We start from the raw sequence: 23,366 nt of genomic DNA on the forward strand, positions 1-23,366 counted from the left end.
TGACTCCCTTCTTTGGGACCCCGGCCTTTCCACCAGCTCTTTCTGTAACTAGATTCGGACCGTGGCGAAAGGAGGACCATAGGAGACTTGCCCAGGTCCTTCGAGCAGACCCCACTCTAAGGGCGGATACCCCTGCCAATCCGACCTCCCGACACCCCATGCAGTGGCTTCACAGGCAACAGACCACTTCCTACATCCGAACTTTTCCATCCATTCCAGACATCCTCGCTGAACCGACGGGATTTGAGGTGCTGCTTCTTCAGGCAGAACCTCCAACACATGTGGTATCTCAACTCTACTCCCTGCTGCTTACTATCTTCTCCCCTGATCCCCCGCCGTTTACGGTGGCCTGGGAAGCAGACCTGCGTCACCCTGTCTCCCCTATTGACTGGCAGAAGTGTTTTACCCTGACACACAAACTATCCTTGGCCACTAAGACCCAGGAGAAGGGGTTCAAGCTGCTAACAAGATGGTACAGATGCCCAACAACTATTAAACACTTCAACCCTACGGTGTCAGATACCTGCTGGCGATGTCTGAGATCCCGGGGTACCATGCTCCACATCTGGTGGGAATGTCCTCCTGTTCAAGGATTTTGGCAGCGGATTTTCAAGCTATACTGCAAACTGATGGCGACTTCTATCCACCCTTCCCCTGAGGTGGCGCTCTTATCTATACTCCCGGGCTCGTTCAAGTCCATTAGAAATGATGTGTTGCGACACTTTCTGGCGGCGGCCAGGGTGGTGATCCCACGTCATTGGAGATCGGCAGCTATGCCTTCCCTAGGAGACTGGGCTGTTGAGGTGGACCGCATAAGGGACCTTGAACGTCTGTTGGCGGAGGAGTGCGATAAAAGTGAACAATTTTCTCTCACCTGGAGTTCATGGTCTATGTTCAGATACTCCTCTGAGTTCATTTCCTGGGCTGAAAGTAGCTTAGATGACGTCGCTCTGGTTCCATGATGGAGTGCTTCTTGCCCCAACGCTTGCCCCAATTTCTCTCCCCCTCTGTTTCCCCCTGCTTCTTTTTCTTCTCTTGTTATCTACATACATCCTCGGGTTTTCGTTTAGTCCACATTTTATGGCTTTGATCTGCCGAATGTTGCTGATTCGCTACCTGACCCCATGTGGTGTTTTTATTTTTTATTTTTTTTATTTTATCTCTTTTTTTTCCGTACAGATTTGTATGCTCTCCCATATGCTGCACCGTATGCGGGGTAGCACAACTCCCTTTCCTGTAGTGTGGTTGATAGCTACCATAGCTAGACCTTCCTCCCATTTTTAGTTTTACGGTGATTGCTAGCACTAACAACCTCATGGGGGTCCTTGTATTCCTGCTTATACTCTCATTTCTATGTAACATCGACATGTCTATAATCTGTTGTACACATTGCCTACTGTTGATGTATTTCATTTTGCTGTATGTAATGTTGGAGAAGATATCTGTCTTTCTGCTTCTCTTTTCCTTAATAAAATAAGATTGAATTAAATTTAACCGATGGATAAATAACCGATGGATAAATAACCAATGGGGCCTACACACGATCGGTTTAGTCTGATGAAAACGGTCCATCGGACCGTTCTCATCGGTTTGACCGATCGTGTGTACGCGGCATTAGAAGAAAACCTAGTAGAGTCTGCAAAAGGGTGAGGTGGAGATTCACCTTCCAGCAGGACACCGCCCCTAAACCTACAGCTAGATCAAAGCATATTCATGCATTAAACTGAATGTGGCAAGACTTGTAAATTGTTGTTCACAGACACTCTCCATCCAATCTGAATGAACTTGAGCTATTTTGATAAGAAGATTGGGCAAAAATGTCTCTCTCCTAGATGTGCAAAACTGGTAAAGACATACCCAAATAGACTTGCAGTTGTAATCAGGGCCGTTTGAAGGAATTTGGGGGCCCCAAGCACCCCCCCTCCGCATGCAAAGCCTACGTTAACGCTACACAAATTTTTTTTTTCTATTCTTACCTCCCGTTCTTCCCTGTAGGCTGCTGCTGTAGCGTGGCCAAGCTTCTCTTCCCCAGTCCCCTATCAGATAGTGCCAGGTACTGCACGTGGTACAGGAGATTCAGTTTCCTGTCTTCCCGGCCGGACTGAAAGGAAGTCAGCACGCAGTGTGCACTTCCTGTCAGTCCGGCCGGGAACAGGAAACTGACTCTCCTGTACCACGCACAGTACCCGGTCAGACTGACAGGACTCCAGGTGGAAGGAAGAGGAGCTCGGCCACCTTACAGCCTGGGAAGGGGAAGTTGGGGGCCCCAGGCCAGCTCGGGGCCCAAAGCAATTGTTTGTTTTGCCTGTCCTGTAGCAACGGGCCTGGTTGTAATTGCCGCAAAAGGGACACTACAAAGCATTGATTTAGGGGGGCTGAATATAAATGCATGCCACACTTTTCAGATATTTATTTGTAAAACATTTGGAAAACAATTTATCGTTTTCCTTGCACTTCACAATTTTGTGCCACTTTGTGTTGGTCTATCACATAAAATTGCAATTATTTATGCATTTGGTTGTAACATGACAAAATGTGGAAAATTTCAAGGGTATGCTTACTTTTCCAAGGCATTGTATATGTTATATATTTTTAACAAGACCTTTTATAATGTGAGGTCCTACCTGGTCAGTCCATTTAAGTTGTATACAGTCATGTAACTATCAATTTCAGGATAGAAAAAAGAAGCTTAACCTTAGATTGCGGAAAGTTCTTTACTGATAGAGCGGTAAAAATATGGCACCTTCCTCCCCCCAGGAAGTGGTACTAGTTCAATGTCGACAACTTCAGCAACCCTTTTAAATGTCTTTCTCAGAAGACAGAATATATAGGGCAATGGGAATTGTTTAGAAAATAAATATCACATACACATGGGTTGAAATAGATGGACTGGTGTCTAGGTAACTCAATCACTTTAGTATATCCAAAAGAGATTGTACAATCGGACTGTAGCAAGTATAGTCTGTGTTTGGGATTGATATAGTGATGGCAAAATCAAATGTAATAAAGGCAGTCTTCTTCTTTTTTTTTTTTTTTTTTTTTTTTTTATTGTATAACAGTATTGATTGTTTTAATTAGTGCAGCAAATGAAGTGCCTGTGTGGAGTCCAGAAGGAAATGTTCTCTGTTACATAAATTTGGTCATAGCTATTTAGAGGGGTTTGTTTTGTCTCCCTTTTAAAACTGCTATAGTCCTAGAACCCTTTTTTTTTTTTTTTTTTTTTTTATAAACATTTTATTGAAGATGAGAACAGTACAATCGTATTCTATGCAGTACAATATCAAGTAGAGACATGAAGTTTACAACATGTGTTACAATATGCAGGACAATAGCACGGACATTAACCAGCAAGGCATTCACAAAAGGCTGGGCCTATTGAGAGGTGACCGAAGACAATTGTGTATTGTACTACGAAAAATGAGGGCGTTGAAATCCAGAACCATTGAAACAAGAAGGACCCCACCCCGGGACCTGTCCACCCCTATTGGGAGCAATCTGTGGACAGCAGGGGGGGGAGAGTGTGTAACAAGGCTTCTGAGAGCACGTCCAAGATTCCACCTGAGGTGTAGTTAACTTTCCCCAGAGAACACGGGGAATACAGCCGTAATGGGACATTGGCCAAAGAGAGGAACCTTCTCCAGTATGTAGGAGAGTGTAAGAGGGAGGGGTAAACTTGGGGGCGTCTCGGGCGGTCAGAGGCACTGAGAAACCCCTTTGTACTAGAGGGGTGTAAGTATTGGAATGGAGAGGGGGGGGGGGAGTGAGTGGGAGCTAATGGAGGGCACGGAGGGAGGTCTTGTGGGGTACAGTCAAGTCAAGGCACCCCTCCATCCACCAGAGGAGGGTTTATTGGATCAGGGGTGTTTCCTAGAACCCATTATGTGTAGACATCGTGGAATACATGAAATGCTGTTGGTACAATTCAGAAAGCTGTTATTGAAGTACATAATGTTGTGCTGCCATTTGTATCCACTTTCTGATCAGTAGCAGTTTACTCTGCATTCTGCAACTGCATTCCTTTTTTTTTTTTCCCAATACTGCTTTATTACGTAGGTCACATACTCTCCCCATGTTACACACCCTGTGTACTCTACCTAGTAAACCCGGTTTGTCAAGTTAAGTCTGTGACACATGACCACGTTAATGTTGTGATGAAGCTGACACTAGTTAAACTTCTATTTCTGTTTGCCATCTACTTTAGCTCTTTATTACCTGATGCTATATATACTATCCTTTTTGCTTGCAGGTATGTCTGTGTGATTCCATTTTAGTGAATGTTATATCCTCTCCCTACTTGGCTGAAAGTACAATGTAACACATGCTTGGGGATTGGGGGTTTGTTTAATAGAAAAGGTAATGATCAACATGTTTTCATGTACATTTGTCTATCTGGCAGTTGTCGGTCACGTTGTTTGACTTTATTAGGCTGTTAATGATGCTCTTCACGGAAGCTTTGTTCTATTATTTCCATGTGATACAGATTGTTAAGTCTGCACATCATGTAACTGTTCTCTTTAGGGAAGGGAACGTATAATCAAATTTATTTTTTATTTTTATAGTTTACATTTATTTGCCATATGAAGTATAAAACTAAATTTTTAGTTTTTTTTTTTTTTTTTTTTTTTTATACATTGAATATTTTTCCAGTCTGTTCACTTCTCCGTCTTCCTTTTACAATATCCAATTTCTGTACCACCTTGTGTGACCTATATTGTCCATAGTTGTCAATTTCTGAGAATCTTGGGACCAGATGAAGGGGTTCAGTATGCCTAAAATATTGGCACCACTAATAACTTGTTCAATAGTGCTTCCTGTATTCTGCCATTGGCTAAAACTTACAACTCCAAGTTTTTAAAATGTACCCCTTTTCTTTAATTCATGTTTTGCTCCAATTCAAAAGAGCAAGCTTAATCTGAAGGTGCAGCTCTCTTGACTGCTAACAGTTGAAATTTGGTTTCATTTTGTGGTCAGAGTTGTGTATCTAGTCTGTATGATTGCATATGTGTACATTTTCCCGGTCTTGAAATCTGTCATATCTCTGATACATTTGCATTTTTTTTTCTCTAAACTTGTTATGTATTTCAAGTGGTGTATATTTTTTTTTTATTCTTGTATTCTCTTCATTAGTCTGTAAAATCTCAATGGTCTTTAAAACATTGAATTTTCTTTTGCTCCTATTAGTTCTTCAATCACTACTTTTTTCATATTTTAATAAATATGGCATAGATCTTAATTTTTTAGGCTTGAAGTTTTTCCCATAATTCAATAATCGGAGATTCTTAATGTGTGCATTTTGGTTCTGCAAGGATAAGCAGTCGGCTTGCAGTTTCTCCCTCATTTATATATGTCGCTTTGACTTATGTCACTGTTTTTATATTACAATGCATTTAAAGACTATATGGATATGTGATCCTTATGGTTATCTTAACCACTTAACCCCCGGACCATATTGCTGGTCAAAGACCAGAGCACTTTTTGCGATTCGACACTGCGTCGCTTTAACTGACAATTGCGTGGTTGTGCGACGTGGCTCCCAAACAAAATTGGCGTCCATTTTTCCCCACAAATAGTTTTCTTTTGGTGGTATTTGATCACCTCCTGCGGTTTTTAGTTTTTGCGCTATAAACAAAAAGAGCAACAATTTTGCTTTAATAAATATCCCCCAAAAATATATAAAAAAAAGTTTTTTTCCCCTCAGTTTAGGCTGATACGTATTATTCTTCTGCATATTTTTCATAAAAAAATCGCAATAAGCGTTTGGTTTGCGCAAAAGTTATACCGTTTACAAAATAGGGGGTATTTTTATGGCATTTTTATTAATAATTATTTTTTACTAGTAATGGCGGCGATCAGCTTTTTTTCTTTTTTTTTTGTACTGCGACATGGCGGACACTTTTGACACATTTTTGGGACCATTGGCATTTTTATAGCGATCAGTGCTATAAAAATGCATTGGATTACTATAAAAATGCCACTGGCAGTGAAGGGGTTAAGTATGTTCCCTGGGTGTGTTCTAACTGTAGGGGGGTGGCCTCACTAGGGGAAATTACTGATCTTCTGTCCATACATTGTATGAACAGAAGATCAGCATTTCTCCCCCTGACAGGACCGGGAGCTGTGTCCCCGCTCTGTAACGAGCAATCGTGTGTGTGCCCGGTACATAAATAAGATGCGTGTGCCCGGCACATAAATAAAATGTATAATATGGCTACCTCCCCCTTTCCTAATTGACATAATTGCTACTGCCAATGAGCTTCTGGATAGAAAGGGGGAATCTTTCTATCCAGAAGCTCATTGGCAGTAGCATAGAAAGTGCCTTATGCAAAACACTCATGCCTCAGGCTTTTGAAAAATTTTATGAAGATGGAGGAAAAACAGACAAGGTGCTTATACTTATATTTAACATAACAAATTATGTATTTCTAAAAAGATTTACATCTGCTTTAATCATCTTTTTTGCCATTACCCCTTTTTTTCCCCTAATAAAGTTATTCAAGATTATATTACCATTGTTACAAATCTGATATTGCAGAACATACCACTTTATTTGTAACATTAACACGTAGTAATTGGAGGTTGTCTTTTGTTCTACAGCATTTATTTTTGGACTGATCAGGGCATTTATCCTAAAATCATCTGATTTGGGTGATGCCAGAGAGAAAACTTTGGACAAGGCATGTAGGTATGGAAGCCTTGAACAGCGTGGGCAGCACCGGTAGCTGTGACAGTATTGAAAGCATCTCCTCCAACCACTCTACATTTGTAAGTATATTGTATCTTGTGCATATGTGCTAAGTGATATTTGAAAAGTAGTATTTCTACAGTATATTTTTGTAGATAATTTTGAAATAGTTTGAGCTTAATATAAACATGTACTGTATATTTACATTTGTACATGGGTATCTATCTGGGGGCTACATAAAAATGGCAGTTGTGGAGAGGCACAGCGACGGTAAACGCTCAGAGTCCAGTTGCAGAAAACAGAACTTGTATTAAAGTTTGGCAATTCACAACAAGCCAAGGAAGGCACCTGACAGGGATCACTCACAGAATGCAACAATGATGTATAGAAGAGCAGGTCTCAGATGTGCCGACATATTGTGTCTTCTTCCACAGAAGTTACTGTAGCCGTGTTTCTGCTTTTGAGCTCATTCAGGTCAGTGGGTAATGGTGGAATAAACCCGTTGTTTACATATCCTCACACAAAGTCATGGGTGTAATGTCTGGCGATCTTTGGGGCCAAGAGTGTAGTGCTAAGTCTTGGGGTCCCACCCATGTGACCTATCCAATGTTAAGGCAATGTTTCATTTAGAAACCAAGGAACTTGATTGTGCCAATATGGCGGTGCTCCGTCTTGCTGAAAATGAAATCTTCGGTCAGTCTTAGTCTTAAGTTGTGGGAAAAGCTAGTCCTTCAGAATTTCAAGACTGTAATTTCCTGTAACAGTGTTTCCCTCAAAAAAGAAAAGGCCATAATTCTTTGTAAACAAGACCTATTTTTTGGTGAATCTTGCTCATGCTGCACAAGTTGGTGTGGCTTCTTAAGTCCCCACATGCGAACATTCTGACGTGAAACTTTACTGGATGAAACATTCCTTCATCACATAAAATCAACCGCTGTAAGAATCTGTCATCCTCCATGTTGTCTAAGAGCATATGACAGAAATCTAACTGTTTTCTTTGTTCACGTACACAAAGAGCTTGCACCATTTGCAATTTGTATGGCCTCAGAAGCAAACCTTGTGTTAACGCACACCAAACAGTCATTTGAGGTATTGCAAGTTCTCGGCTAGCATGACTGCTTGTGTAGGCTTCGCTGAAAAGCCTCTTAAATTAAGTGCACATTTTCCCCTGAAGTGTGTGTGGTCGCCCTTGGATCTTGCCCTTACATAAACACCCGATTTTTCTAATTGTTTATGCCAACGCTGAATGTTCTTGGCCACAGGTGGATAGATCCCAAAACTGTTGCAATGCACGCTGCACTATTATTACGAACTCAATCTTGCTAACTTTTTTTTTTTTTAGTATTCAGCAATTACGTTATGACCGTGGTTTGATACATAGATGATTCGTAATAATTCGTAAAGTAGCACAATAAAACAGTTACATTTTCCAAGAGTAGGTACACTTCACTAAAGGTTCTACCAACTTCGAAAATTGTTTTAATTCGAAAATTCGGGAAAATTCAGATTTTTTTTTTTTTTTTTTTTTTTTTTTAATTTTCGAATTTTCGAATTTTTAATTTTACAAAATTCGAAATTTCGAAAATGAAAAATTTGAAAATGAAAAAATTAGAAAATTCGGAATTTCGAAAATTAGAAATTTCGAAAAATCATAAATTTAGAAATTTTGAAAATAAATTCGAAAAATAAAAAAATTAAAAAATTCGAAAATTCTAAATTGAAAAATTCGAAATTTCTAAAATTGAAAAATTCGAAAAGAAAAAATGAAAAATTTCTAAAATTCGGGATTTTTTAATTGGGGAAAAAAACGAAACATTTCGTAAATTTGAAATTTTCGGAAGTCCGAAAATTCGGAAATAAATTTGTGAAAACGAAAATTCGAAATTAACGAATTTACGAATTTTCGTTAAACGAATTAGATACTAAACCAATTGCACATGTCTAGTCACTACCACTCTGTAGGACGTAGGAACGTCCTCTATCGTCAAGTTTAATAAAGCCAAGGCAGGTGTTGGGGATACCAATTTTTGAGAAATATCCGTTATGATGCGGAATATCGTCTTCCAATAAGGTTGGATGAGCGGGCACGTCCAGAGAATATGCAATAGGTCACCTCTGTGCTTATTGCATCTCCAGCAAATGTCAGGGGTGGAAGGGCTGAAGTTTGCGATTCTCGCCGGGGTAAGATAAGCGATATTTTTTGCGCCAATTCCCAAAAGGCAGAGTTTTTAGTGGATTTGTATATTGAGCGAAGGGCTGTTCGCCACTGTGACTCGGAAAAGGTATGTCCCAGATCCGCGTCCCAGTGGAAGTGAGGTTTTGATTTGGCGAAGGTCCGTTTTTGGTGGAAAATGTCATAAAAGAGGGAGATCCCTCACTTTTGTGGCTTAGCAGTGGTCAAAAACAACCATAAATCAGGCGGGATGGAGTAAGATGGAGTCAACATTTGAGCAAAACAGTGTTTCACCCTAAGATAGTTGAATAGTTCTGTACATTTGAGATTAAACTTCTCTTGCAGGCGTGGAAAGGATAACCGAGACCCATCTTGGAGAATGTCCCCAATGTACTCTATACCCTGAGACTTCCAATTAGTGAGGGAAAGGTCAGACGTAAAGTGTATTAGCACATCTATCGGGAGGGGTGGGGAAAACATGAAGTTGCGTGTTTTGCCTAAGTTCGCCATTTTCTGCCAAGCGGTGGCAGCCTCCTTCATTGTAGGGGGAAGTGATTTGGAGACAGGGATTCCCACCGGAACCCCCAGCAGCCAACTTTTCAGGTCATGATGGTGGAGTGTAGCCGTTTCCAAATGGCCCCAAAGAGTGGTTGGGGGCACTCGGAACCAGTCTCAGAGTTGCGTCAATACCGAAGCCCAGTGATAATCCTCAAAATCAATAGATCCTGCCCCCCGCGTCGTTCTTTGATATTAAAAAAATGGACTCTCATTAATACGTCCCTGGGGACAGATGCGGCAAGGTGTGAGGGTTTGGCGATCCTGTGGATGCGATCTATAATTAAGTCCCTGGGTGATGCGTCGGGGAGAACAGTATGCATCAACTCTTTGGCGTATCTGGGAAGATCATTTGGCAGGATAGATTCAGGAACCCCTCTCAATTTCACGTTGTTCCTCCTGGACCTATCCTCCAAATTTGCTAGCTTGGATCGCACCCAGGATTGTTCATCTTTCACTTCATGCAGTGAATCAATAAGATCGTTTACCATGGAGGTGCATTCCTCCATACTGTCTTCCAGATGAGAAACACTGTTATCAATAACTCGCATATCAGCAGTAATTTTGGTGAACAGAGAGGATAAATCAGTCATTGAAGATCCCTGCAGGGATAATGGCATGTCCTGCAATGTTGTGTCGAGAACTGGCAGGCCTGTAGTAGGGAAAGACGCCATAGAGGACTGCAGGGCCTGGTTGGATTTCAGGGGACTGAAGGCCTGGGGCTCGAGTAGCGCCTGAGGTGCTTGCTGAGTGTCAAGCCGCTTGCGGGCTTTAGCCGGGCTGCCTGTGACAGGATTGTCACCCAGTCTGCCTGAGGGGGATAACGGAGGGCTATGAACTGTATTTTCGGGCGGAATCTCGTCAGGGAGATCCGTGTAAGCCTCCAGAGCCGCTGCGCTGTCACCATCTTGGACCGGACTGACCATGTGCTGCAGCTTAGTGAAGCAGGCTGTCAGCTTTTGCGGCTGCAGGTACATCATCCTCTTTCGGGACTTGGCTCCCCGGGATGTCAGGGCTGTGGGGGTGATGGATGGCGGTCGATCGCGCTGTGTTCAGGGCCTTTGTCGCTCCTATTCTCCCCTCAAGCTGACGAGCTCTGCAGTTAGGCAGCCATCTCCGGCAGACCATGCCCCCCCAATCTTGCTAACTTGTAGAACACAAACTCCTTCTGGTTGCATATACGCCATCTTGTTAACGACTGAGGTTACCGTCTACTTGGGAGCTAGTAGTGGTATCTAGTGGCTGTCATTTGAAATTCTAGGTCGCTCTTGTTCAAGTAGTACAGGTTTCATTCATTGTTGGTGTGTGGTTGCACAGATCTAAGGTTTTAAAGTTGGGACATTCTTTTAAAAAAACGTTTACTGAATGTCTAGCCTTACTCATGTATCCTTTGGTCCTGTAAAACGCCTACATACATACATATGCCTTTCCTAATAATATAATTTAGGGGAGCCTCAATTTATTCATACAACATACATTCACAGATTATCATTTCGCTTGTGTTATTATTTGATAGTACATGTATTCACATATGACATGGTAATCGCAAGAATTTACAGTTTTTATGCATCCTATCACTCCTTTTTAGTAATTGGAGCAGCATGCCTTCCAACTTTGTGGGATGGGAGGACATGTAGCACAAAGAATATAGGCAGATGACTTTCCCCTGCCATGCCTCCCAGTAATATGGACCATGAGGATTCATGCGCAAAAAAAGACTGGTTTAATCCCATTTTTTATCACTTTTATTTTGGCTTTTCAAAACCACAAATAGAATAATTTTAAATGTTTTCTATAAAACGTTTAGCGTGGTAAAAAAAACTTTTAAATAGTTTAATAGTAGATTTTTATAGAGATTCTTACATGGGGAGAGACAGCTGAGCAATGAAGAGGGACAGATTTCATGGACAATTGGGAGGTATGAAGCAGTATTTATTGTGTGTATATAGGACACAAAATCGCAACATGCTTCAAAAAGCCAACTCTAGATGGATGCCACCGGTGGGAAATGGCACTATTGGCATAATTCGGTGCCAACAATATACTAACTACAAATGTACAATGCATCATAAAACATATTTAAAATGCATATAATTTAAGTTAGAAAGTTTTGTATAACCACGGAATATAATCTTAGAAAGAAAGACATATGAAACTTAAAATCTAAGAGCATATGGCATAGAGTAAATTATCTTCCAGTGCTATACCATTAAGAGCTTGGCAACCCTGCACCTTACTGATACAAGTGTATGTATTTACAAACTAAAAACTGCTGTTATTTAAATTTTTTGCATTTTTGGTCTTTTAGAGTGGAGAAGGATATGATCATCTTTCTGCTGAAGAGCGAGAATGCTTGATGTTTCTTGAAGAAACTATAGAGTCCTTAGACAATGAGGAAGACAGTGGATTATCAAATGATGAAGTTGAAGCAAATAATAGGGACAGCCTCCTGGCTTCAGAGCCAGCGAAGATTCAGTTTTCTGCTAGTAAGTATTTGAAATGTCAACTTCTATGAAACTGAGGTTAAAATGGACAATGATAAAACAAAGTTGGGTGGTTCCAGGCTGCTGCAAACGTTATAAATCACAAGATCACAAAAGAAAGATTATTTGCAAAATTTTGTAACAAAAATGTAATTTTGCAAAATTTTCGGTCTTTATTGTTTAGCATGGAATAAAAACACAGTGGTGATTAAATGCCACTAAAAGAAAAAGCTCTATTTGTGTGAAAAAAAAATTAGAACAATGTCATATTAGTACAGTGTTGCATGATCACGCAATTGTTGTTCAAAGTGCGACAGCGCAGAAAGCTGATAATTGGCCTGGGCAGGAAGGGGGTGAAAGTGTCCTGTATTGAAGTGGTTAATTTATGAGAGAGAGAGAGATATTACATTGGGGGGTGGGGGGTGAAATAAAATGGGTATGTAAAGGAAGATCGAGAAAATTGTACGCACACACTTTTACATGCTCATTTTACCCCTCCTTCCTCTACATGCAGTGGGCATGTAAAGGAGAGGGGGGGGGGGGGTAACATTTTCACCCTACCTTCCTTTTAAATACCCATTTCATTCCCCCCCCCCCCACTCCTTCCTTCACATGCCCATTTTATTCCAAGCCAGCTAAGAGATGACCCAATCCAGCAGAGACATCCCCATATATTCAGCAAGGAGACATTCCCATATAATTCAGCAGACGGTCCTCATCCAGAAAAGAGACGGTCCCCATGCAGCAAAGAGATGGCCCAATAGAGCAAGGAGACAGTTGCAGGCAGACTGGCAGCACAGGAGGGCCACATCCACACATGTAGCTCCACATCAGCCTCCCCATAACCCCAGTTTGCAGGAATGTCTGCTCAGCATTATAGGAATTGTGCAGCAGCAAGTACAGTACCTCCATTTAATGAGCAGGCCGCCGATCCACAAAAGCTCCTGCAGACCCCCTTTACTCTACACTGCAAACGTGCCACCAACCAACTAAACTCTGAATTGCTCAGTGATCAATGCTGTCCGTTCCCTGTGCACACACTACCTGCTCCGCTCTGTTCGGCTCTGGCTTTTGGCTTCACTTTGAGTGTGCCATACTCATTCCCACAGGTCACGTGACAACGATTCCCTGCCCACCCATCGGCCAAGCAAAGGAAGTTGTGAGTCTCCCTCTAAAAGAAAACATTCTGCTAGTGCTGCCAGGCCACTGGGGGCAGCCAGGTGGCATGCCCCTCTAGACGGCCGGGCCCTGTACTTGTGTATGGGCTGCCCCCCCTGATGACGCTCCAGCTACTGGATCCTATATTGTATGTGGGGAGGTGCAGCATTGTGTGGGGGCAGAAAACAGTCCAGATGCAGTAACAGAACTATATTGCAAATGTAATTCACACCAGTAAAACTACCCTGCCGGAAGTCAACCTGACTAGTGTGGTAGCAGATCTCTGATGAACTGACGGCATCTGTCTCGAGGCATGGAATGAGGTCTGGCCAATCTATGCCTGAATGGGGAGTTTTTCAGGAAGGATAGCATGTCCCTGCTCCTTTCCTACTCATCTGGAACCTCTCTACTGCTAATACTGTCCACGAAAGATGGGTGACCTGTCCCTACACTACCCACGTCTGAAGTGTGCATCAAGCCTGGTAGCCAGTGTCATCTCTTAGCTGGCTTAAATAGACTCTGCCTGACCCAAGAGGACTTACAGTCACATGGGGCAGCATCATCAAACTGGATAGCTTCCCCAGTGGCCCAAGAAACAATAGAGGAACCATGTTCATCTTGACTTCCTCTCCCTCTGCAGTGCCGCTGTAGTTGAGTGCCACATGCAGTGGAGAAAGTAGACTGCACCTGCCTGCATGTATGTTACATTCTCTGGCATGCAGTAAATTGCAATCTCTTGTTCAATATCTCAACTGTTGCTGGTTGTTATGTATTCCAAAACTATTTTACAGTGTGCCCTAGTTTCTCTAGAATCCTAGCCATACCTTGATGCTTTTTAATCAAAAGAATATTTATGATGGCACATTTGAATACAGTGTGTGTGAGATCCTTCTGTTATCTGTACTAAGGCCCCTTTCACACTGGGGCGGGAGGTGCGCTGACGGTATAGCGGCGCTATACCGTCGGAATTGCGGCCACTACCAGTGAGGTTTTGACCCCTGCTAGCGGGCAAAAAAGGGTTAATACCACTGGCAATGCGCCTCTGCAGAGGCGCATTGCCGGCGGTATTACCGTGGTTTCCCATTGCTTTCAATGGGACGGAGCGGTAAACACACCGCTCCAAAGATGCTGCTAGCAGGACATTTGGAGCGGTCCTGCTTGCGCACCACTCCAGTGTGAAAGCCCTCAGGCTTTTACACAGACTGCAGGGCAGGAGTTTTCAGGCGGTATTTAGGCGCTATTTTTAGCGCTAAAACACCTGAAAAACTCCTCAGTGTGAAAGGGGCCTTACGTTTTTGTTTAGCAGATTCACTTCCTTCTTCGGATCCAAGCAGTAGTGCTTCACAAACATTGCTGAAAATGCCAAGACAGATTCTACAATTATATCACCAGTTAAGGAAGCGTGGAAAAACAAAGCAATAAAAGTGAGTCAGATAAAGAGTAGGTTATAGAATGGAAAAAAAGTCAGAGGTAAAAATGGTAATAAAACGGCATGATATTGATTTAGAAAATTAAGCTGTACATTAAAGCGGGAGTTCACCCAATGAAGTATTTTTTTTCTCTTTTCCCCTTAGACGTATGCTCGTTTTGTCTAGGGGAATCGGCTAGCTGTTTTAAAATATGAGCAGTACTTACCGTTTTCGAGATGCATTTTCTCCGTCGCTTCCGGGTATGGGTCTTCGGGAGCGGGCGTTCCTTCTTGATTGACAGTCTTCCGAGAGGCTTCCGACGGTCGCATCCATTGCGTCACTAGTAGCCGAAAGTCGGTGCGGCTCTATACTGCGCCTGCGCACCGACGTTCGGCTTCTTTCGGAAAATCGTGACGCAATGGATGTGACCGTCGGAAGCCTCTCGGAAGACTGTCAATCAAAATAGGAACGCCCAGTCCCGCAGCCCATACCCGGAAGCGACGGAGAGGATGCATCTCGTAAACGGTAAGTACGACTCATATTTTAAAACAACTAGCCGATTCCCCTAGACAAAACGAGCATACATCTAAGGGGAAAAATAGTTATGTATGGGTGAACCTCCGCTTTAAGACCATTGTTTTGCGTCAAAAAGCATGATCTTTCTTAGTTCAAAGGTTATCCTTTTCTGAATGGCACTGAAATTTTCCTTTTTAAAGGAAACTCCACATTTACTGAAAAATAAATCAGTCACAAGCCTCTGTCATTTTAACCGCTTACCTATCAGCCGCCAGTTATACTGCAGCAGGTTGGCTTGGCTGCGCAAATCGCCATCATTGTACAGTATGTTGGGCCTGTACACAGCGATCTGTGGGCACGTGTGCGCATTCACTAGCGGGGTAGCCAATCAGCGATCGCTCCACAGAGGCAGAACGGGGATCTGCCCGTGTAAACAAAGCATCTGTGAGACTTGGTTGTCTCTACTCCCTATCATTCCTCTCCCCCTACAGTTAGACAGAAGCATCTCCCTAGGGAACATTTAACCCTTTGATCGCCCCTGGTTTTAACCCCTTCCATGCCAGTGTCCTTTATACAGTAATCGGTGCATTTTTATAGCACTGATCGCTGTATAAATGTCACTTGTCCCCAAAAATCCGTCCGCCGCAATATCGCAGTCCCACTAAAAATTGCAGATCACTGCCATTACTAGTAAAACAAAATTGCTGGCTGTGGGAGACGAGGGGGAGCAGATGAGGACACGGAGGGGGACCAGAGAAGAAGAGGGGAGGTTGGAGGAGAACACGGGCGCTGGATGAGGAAGAAGACATGGGGTACAGCCGGGGATGATCGATGCAGCAGGGGACAGCTGTGAGCACCGATCTCCCTGTATGACTTTTAATCAGCTGCTTCTCCTTTTCACCCTCCCACGGCTTTCTTCTGAAAAGCCATGCAGGGGGATCGGTGCTCACAGCTGTCCTCACCACATCCCCCAACTGTCACTGGACATCCATGTGTGCAGAAGTGACACGGCTGTGAGTGCGCTCTGCTTTTACCCAGAACGCACTCTGCCTCTCCTGTGTGCGCTGTGGCCAAGGGCAGTGTAGAGGTGGGCGGGGAGTCTGCTGGCATCCCGACTCCACCCATGAGTGGCGGAATAACAGACCCGCCCACTAAATCCGGAGTTTTTGGGGGCTCCAAATAGAGAAAGGGGAGATATTTGAAAGATAAGGATACATGCAGGAGGCATGTTTATTCTTTCTAGTTCAGCACTAAGGATGAGCCGAACACCCCCCGGTTCGGTTTGCACCAAAAAAAATTGTGCGGACATCGTTAAAGTCTTTGGGACACGAACATAAAAAAACAAAAGTGCTCATTTTAAAGGCATGGTATTGTCATTAAAAGTGTTTGTTTGGGGATCTGGGTCCTGTATCGATGCAAAAAAAGTTTTAAAAACGTCATTTTTTTCCGGGAGCAGTTATTTTAATAATGCTTAAAGTGAAACCATAAAAGTGAAATATTCCTTTTAAATTTCATGCCTGGGTAGTGTCTATAGTATGCCTGTAAAATGGCAAATTTTTCCCATGTTTAGAACAGTCCTACAGCAAAATGACATTTCTGAAGAAAAAAAAGTCGCAGCTGTAAGGAAAACTCGGGCAATACAGATAAAAGTAATTAAAAAAAAAGGCATGGGTTCCCCCCAGTCCATTACCAGGCCCCTTGTGTCTGGTGTGAATATTAAGGTGGAACCCTGCGCCAAAATAAAAAAAATGGCGTAGGGGTCCCCCCAAAAATCCATTCCCGACCCTTATCTGAGCACGCAACCTGGCAGGCCACAGGAAAAGAGGGGGGGACGGACGAGTGAACCTCCTCCTGAACCGTACCAGGCCACATGCCCTCAACATGTCTCCTGTCCTTTTTTTACCATTTTTTTTTTTACCCCCCCCCCCCCCAAGCCAGAACAGTGCAATCGGCGCTGATCTGGAGTCAGTCGGCTGCTGGTCTTCCAGCATGCTCGTCCAACAGAAGCCAGCTTCTGTCAGACAAGGTGGCATACACACCTCATTCGGCTCATGTGTACAGGGCTTTTCTCACCTTGGAGAAGAAGCATTTTAGAGGGGATATCATCACAGTATATAAAGGTCTCCATGGTGACTGTAGTTTTGGTCGTAAACTGTTTAATCTAAGGTCCTTGATGAAGACACTTGGCCTTTTTTTTTTTTTTTTTTAGGTGGTATTACAGGAATATTAAATTGGATGGTAGGTAATTTTCAACCCCAAAAGTATTCGCCTCAGACTACAGGCAGATATTTTTATTTGAAATTTAGGAGATTACAGATGATATATAGCAGTGTAAAACTGCCCAGCAGCCAATCACTGACAAAAGGCCTAGCCAGTTCATGGCTAACTTTTGTTAACACTGGGTTTGTAAAAAAAAAAGAGTGTAGGGAATCTGGCATATTGTGAGGTGGGTTAAATGCATACATTTTTTACTACTAGTTTTTAATTTTCTTTTTTTTTTCAAACAATGAAGTTGTGTATCATAATTTGGATGCTCACCTGTTTTCTTTGACCTGGGGTGCTAGGCTCTATGTAGGGCAATAAACTTGCATTTTAATGAACCTTGTTGAAAGATTAGAGGGAGTTAGTTAGTGGTGGTCAATTTATTTTTGTCAGTAACAAATTTTGTGCTGTGCTCTGAGCATCCCAAACCTAAAAAGGCGCAATATAAAAATGTGTATATGCCCCCCCCCCCCCAATAATAATAATAAAAGACCACTTTTTCTTGTAAAAACAAAAGCCTTTTTATGGAAAGAACAAACTGACCAGAGCCAGATGCGTAACTTTTCCCCCTTCCAGTCCAGCTACCTTATTACACCCCCCGCCCAACACAACTGATTTGTTCACTGCCTTTCTAACACATGCACAAAAGGCATATGCAGAGTTACATGGAATATTGTTTTGTAAACACAGATGTAGTAATAGACACACTAGAGTAAATGTTTGCACTCGAAGAAAAAAAAAAACTGGACCACTTACAAGACAAATGAACACAAGACACATTTTGCTAAATTATAATTATAAGGTAAAGGTAAACATGTCCATATCATAATGAGGCAACAAGAAACATGTCTGCAGAGCCACAATTATAGTGGGAAAATCAAAAAGGAGTGACAAAGAACTGGTGAGAAATGGTGACAGGTCCACAGAGTGACAATCTGTATTGTAGTGGGGAAAACCAGTAACAAGTCTACAGGGCTGCAAATCAATATCTCGCAGAGATAAAATCCATACAGTACTCCCTGAACTTATCTGGAGTGATAAAAGCAGAAAATGCACCTGCAGATATATATGTCCATCAGTGCCAGATTTAGATCTTGGGGGGACCCGGGGGAGACTTCAAGTTCAGGGGCCTGGATGACATGTGTCAATGCAAATTTATGTTTTTTATATATTTTTTTAAAGATTTTTTACATGAGCAGAGATTTTAATCAAGCTTAAAGTAAAATCATAAACAATGAAAAAATCCTGCCTGTCTGCCGGTAAAGTGTCGCATCTATGCCATGTATAGAACCTGCTGCAGAAAAACTGACATTTCTAAAGGGGACAAAAAGCGCTTGTTCGTTTATGCCCCCCCTTCCTGACTAAAGGGCCTATTCAGCTGTCAGCGGGGGAAGTCTATTGACGGATGACTCCTCTATTAAGGACGTAGCAATCAGCTTCCCAGGCCCCCGCTCCTGAACAACCAGCTAGAACAACCAGCTATTCACTGTGCCCTGACTGGGCAAAGCTTTGCCCAATCAGGGCTTAGAATGCACTGTACAGTGCTTTGTGGGGCACTTTGCAGGTGAATATCCCACGGTTCACCAAATGGGTAAACAGGCGATGTTCAGGCCGAACTTTTGCTTGGCCTGAACCGTTCACCCAACACTAATGACAAATAGAAGATGAACTGAAATAAGTGATAATGAATAATGAACTGTATTTGTTATAAAAAATATAATTTGGGTTCTGGAGAAGTTTGTGTGTTTTTAACAATTTTATTTACTCCATGTGTAAAAATACACATTACACAGGTAGTTGGAACTGGCAAGTCATACATCAGTTATGCAACAACACTACAAATTTAGTTATAAATAGGGATGGCTCCAACACCCACCTGTTCTGTTTGCAGCAGAACTCCCGAACAGGGGAAATGTTCTAACCTGAACAGCAAATCCCATTGAAGTCTATGGGAGCCGAACAGGAAAAATCAAGTGCCCAATTTTTGAAGGCTTATATGCAAGTAATTGGGGACAAGGTGTTTTGGAGTGGAAGGGGGGGCTGGTATGAACTGGGGGCGGGAAAACCTATTGACAACTCATTGCCTATTTAGGAATACCGAGGCCAGCTTTCTGGCCCCGATCCTCAACCATCCTGACACCCACACGCACATTATGAAATTTGGTTTCTAATTTAAAAAATTAACAATTTTTTCTTTTTTTTTTAAAGGAAGTCCATTTTGGTAGGGTATTTGCCTCCTTTTGTTCCCTTCCAAATCCTCCACTGATGGCAGTGACATAAGCAGAAAGATTTGCTGATCTAGTAACTTCTGTGGTTTTGTTTACTATTACTATGAGTGTAAGGTTAGGTGGTGGTTGTCATTGATTTATAAAAAAGTTTGCAGATGTAATTTTTTTTCTCCATAAGTGGTTTTCTTTGTGACATGGACAAAAATCATATGGATTTTTAAATCTGATAACATACACAGAAGCGCACACAGTGCCTGCAACAGACACCTTTTTTTTTTTTTTTTTTTTTTTTTTTTTCATGTGGCAAATAATCTTACATAAGATACATTGCTGCAATTAATTGTTGTGTATGACCAAATACTCAGCTATGAATACTTGAATACGTCTATAAGCATGTGAGTCATTTTAAATGAATGCAAAGTTGGAGCCTCCCTTCTATTTTCAGCATGTTCTAAGCTGCTTGGAACACTGGGTTCCATAAACAAAGAGGTGTACTTCATAGAAACGTGACTTTTTGTTTAAGGTATTTTTTCCATCATCCTTAAGAGTTCTTTAAAATTAACAGTAGGTGAAGTAGAACTCTTTCCAATGATGATCAGTATTCTAACATTTACTCAAGCTCGTGTATGCCACCATGCTACTATCCAAGCAGTTTTTTGTGTTTTTATGCCAAAAGATTTCATTCAAGATTATTATTATTATTTTATTTTTTTTATAAATTGTGTAATTTTGTATAATACATTTTTGGGAAAGCCCTGTTTGGGAAAATTTAAAATAAATCGGTCTCATGTTCAATGTAAATTACAGTATAAGTGTCTTTTACGCTCCATGTGAGACCTGGAGATGAGAAATTTTTACTGCCGTGAGCGAGAAATTAGTAATCCCTCCAGTACTTTTTTAAATGCATTCAGTTCTGCTAAAAATGAAAAGATGCATAATCAATTACTAACAAATAGGATTCATTCTTTACTGGACTGTGTAGAGTAAACTTAAACTTGTTACTGCATAAGCACATTGTCATCTGCGTGAAAAAACCTAAGTGTGTTTCTAGTAGCTTGATGGTATTGATCAGACTAGAGTCGCCACCTGATAATGAGTAATTCACCCCCGCCCCCCCAAAAAGATATATAAAAGTAATTTTTGTATTTTTATTACAGACAATGAGAAAATATCACCAAAGGTTGCAACACTGCCTAAACGAGAAGAATGGACAAATACAGCTAATAACTTAAATACAGTTTCACAGGGACACCACAGTTTTCCAAGAGTCCAAGTTTCCAAACCAAGTCCAAAACAACCATTTGAAAGTAAGATGGGAGGCCCCCCAAAAGACCAACAGAAGCTATCGCCTGAGAAACCCAAAAGGATGTCTACAATTAATCAGCAGCACACAGGAGAATCTCTTGTATCAGAGTCCTTAATTCTACCACCGCCTGAAGCTTTCAGAGACCCCCAGATTGTAGACAAACGGCATTCCGTCACTGATCCCACAGACACTCGTGAAGTCTGGTTTGATAGAATAGTACTGAAACCTGCAGCAATTTCAGAACATCAAGAGGCACTGGTTACATTAAAGCAATCCAACCAAACATTACCACCGCCTGTATACCCAAGGGTTTCTTCACCAAATAAATTCTTAACAGGTGAACAAGAGAATCTCAGTCAAGCCATAGAAAAGCCTTCAGAGACACACTTTAAACAGGGCCCACCTACAGCACCCAAGCCACGTACATTACCACCCCACATAGTTATTAAAACAAGCAGAGGGGATATTCAAAATCTAGACCCACAGAAAAGACCAAGAACCTTTTCAGCACATGAAAGGAGCACAGCCAATGAATCTGTAATGACAAATGTTCTCCATTCTAAAGAACAAGAGCGTGCTAGGCAAGAGGCACTGCAAAAACTAGGCTTGGAGAAGAAATCTAGTTCTCGTGAAAATGTATCGGTTCCACCATTCAAAACGGACCACCCTGCAGCACCTGGTGGAAATAAACAAGAGAATAAAGAAGATAAAAACAAAACTGTTGTAACAAATCAGCAAGAGGAAAAAAAATCATCAAAAAGTGTTCCGGTACAGCCTCTTGTGGCAAAAAATGAAGCGTTTGCCAAGAATAGGCTAAGCATGAAATCAAACTTGTTTGAGAAAGCTGAACAGCCTGTAAATAGTACTCATGGCCCCATAACCAATGATATCACTGTAAACACTAAACACAGTGAGAAGACAAACATCCAAGAAAAGCCAAATGAACTGACAACTCTGTCTTTAAATGTACATGAAGTAACTGATAACTCCAAGAATGTAAAATCTGAAAGTCATGAAAATGCCTCACAACGAAATCCAGTTCCTCAAAGAAAGGAACATTTCACTGATAAACCTGATCATTCATTTAGAGAAGCCTGCTTTAACTCAGACACTTTTCTGATTCCGGGTCAAGATAGTAGTAAAAATCCTGTAAAGTTGCAGACAAGCACAGCACCCATTCAAGCATCCATCGTACCAGAAAAAAATCTTGTGCCTGACAAAACAGCAGAGCATTTTAAAAGAGTTGACCGTTTTCAGCGTAGCTTAGCCCAAGAAAATAAAACTGCTTCTTTAGAAAATATTAACATGATTAGTACCAGCCCTAGAAATAGGTTTAGTTTTTCTCCGCCAAAAGAACCGCTGGATACTCAACACAGTGCTAAAGTTACTCATAATGATGGGAAGGGCAGGCCGCCTGTTGATAAAAGCAATAGACACAGCACTCATTTTGAACCATCTGATGAACCATATTTGCGTCTTCCTCAGGGTTTAGTCCCTGGTCTGCGACAAATAAGTATCAAGTCAAATACCTTGGAACGGTCTGGGGTGGGTCTTAGTAGCTCTCTTCCGAGTATTGAAAAGGGAGGCAATTCCTTTTTTAAGAAGCCGATATTTTCTGGAAATTTCTTGCGAAATAACAGACCAAGACCAGCATCCCTTGGTACAGGGAAAGACTTTGCAAACCTAGAGCCCAGTACTGCAGCTGCAGAAAGCACAGAGAAGCATTCATTTTTTTCAAAGCCATCTCGTCAATCTGCTCCCGTCACAAGTGTTAAAATTGCGCCAAAAGGATCCACAGATGAACATAGACGACAAGCCTTGAAAAAGCTTGGCATTCTCAAGGAATGAGCAATAGACATTACTCCTGAAGTACTATTGATTATAAAGCCTAATTGAACTCTCTTTGGAAAGTGTCCAGATGAATTTGCTGCAGCGAAACAATTTTATTTTCTCATTTTTGATTCTCCTCCATGTTTTCTATTGCTGATACAGTTGTAGCACCAGTGAAATACAAACTTTGCTCCTCAGTAGTATGTTAATAGACTGCCATGCCCTGTGTTTTACTAGTAGTTTTTTTGCAGTGACCAGACACATACAGATTTACAGATCTCTGTCAATTTGCTCATGAGCAGGGAGTGTATACTTTGATAACTGTAGACCTGGTTGTCATCACAGCACCCCCCAATCTTCAGCCCATGTTCACATTGGGCCGTTTTGATATGCGATTTGACAAGTCAATTCGCTCGCATCAGCACCGTCCGAATCTATGCGATAGCACCGATTCCCAATAGTAGTTCCTGTACTACTTTTGGCGACTTTGGGGGCGATTTTAATCAATTTTAATCAAATCGTCCCCAATGTCTGACTACATTGCCAGTTTGAAATTGTGCGAGTTCAGCTGCACTTGTGCGATTTTTAAACTTGCTCTCAATGTGAACCTGGGCTTAATGACTATTGCCTTAAAGATGACACTGTGGGCGAGATTCATTAAAACTGGAGCATGCAGAATCTGGTGCAGATGTGTATAGTACCCAATCGGCTGCTAGGTTTTTGTTGTCAAAGTGTACTTGAACAAGCTGAAGTTAGAAGCTAGT

General features: G+C 41.9%; 1 protein-coding gene across 1 annotated transcript in view; it reads left to right on the forward strand.

Annotated features, from left to right (window-relative positions):
• The window catches only part of C2H1orf116 (chromosome 2 C1orf116 homolog), an 85,466-nt gene extending 62,574 nt beyond the window's left edge, over nucleotides 1-22,892 (forward strand). The window contains exons 2-4 of the mRNA XM_040337532.1: nucleotides 6,595-6,762; nucleotides 11,719-11,896; nucleotides 20,624-22,892. Of these exons, the coding sequence (XP_040193466.1) occupies nucleotides 6,649-6,762; nucleotides 11,719-11,896; nucleotides 20,624-22,620 (2,289 nt within the window). The 5' untranslated portion in view covers nucleotides 6,595-6,648 and the 3' untranslated portion in view covers nucleotides 22,621-22,892. The remainder of the gene's footprint in view (nucleotides 1-6,594; nucleotides 6,763-11,718; nucleotides 11,897-20,623) is intronic.
• The last annotated feature ends 474 nt before the right edge of the window (nucleotides 22,893-23,366 follow it).

The sequence above is a fragment of the Rana temporaria genome, chromosome 2 (assembly GCF_905171775.1).
Source record: "Rana temporaria chromosome 2, aRanTem1.1, whole genome shotgun sequence".
In the NCBI taxonomy this organism is placed as follows: Eukaryota; Metazoa; Chordata; class Amphibia; order Anura; family Ranidae; genus Rana; species Rana temporaria.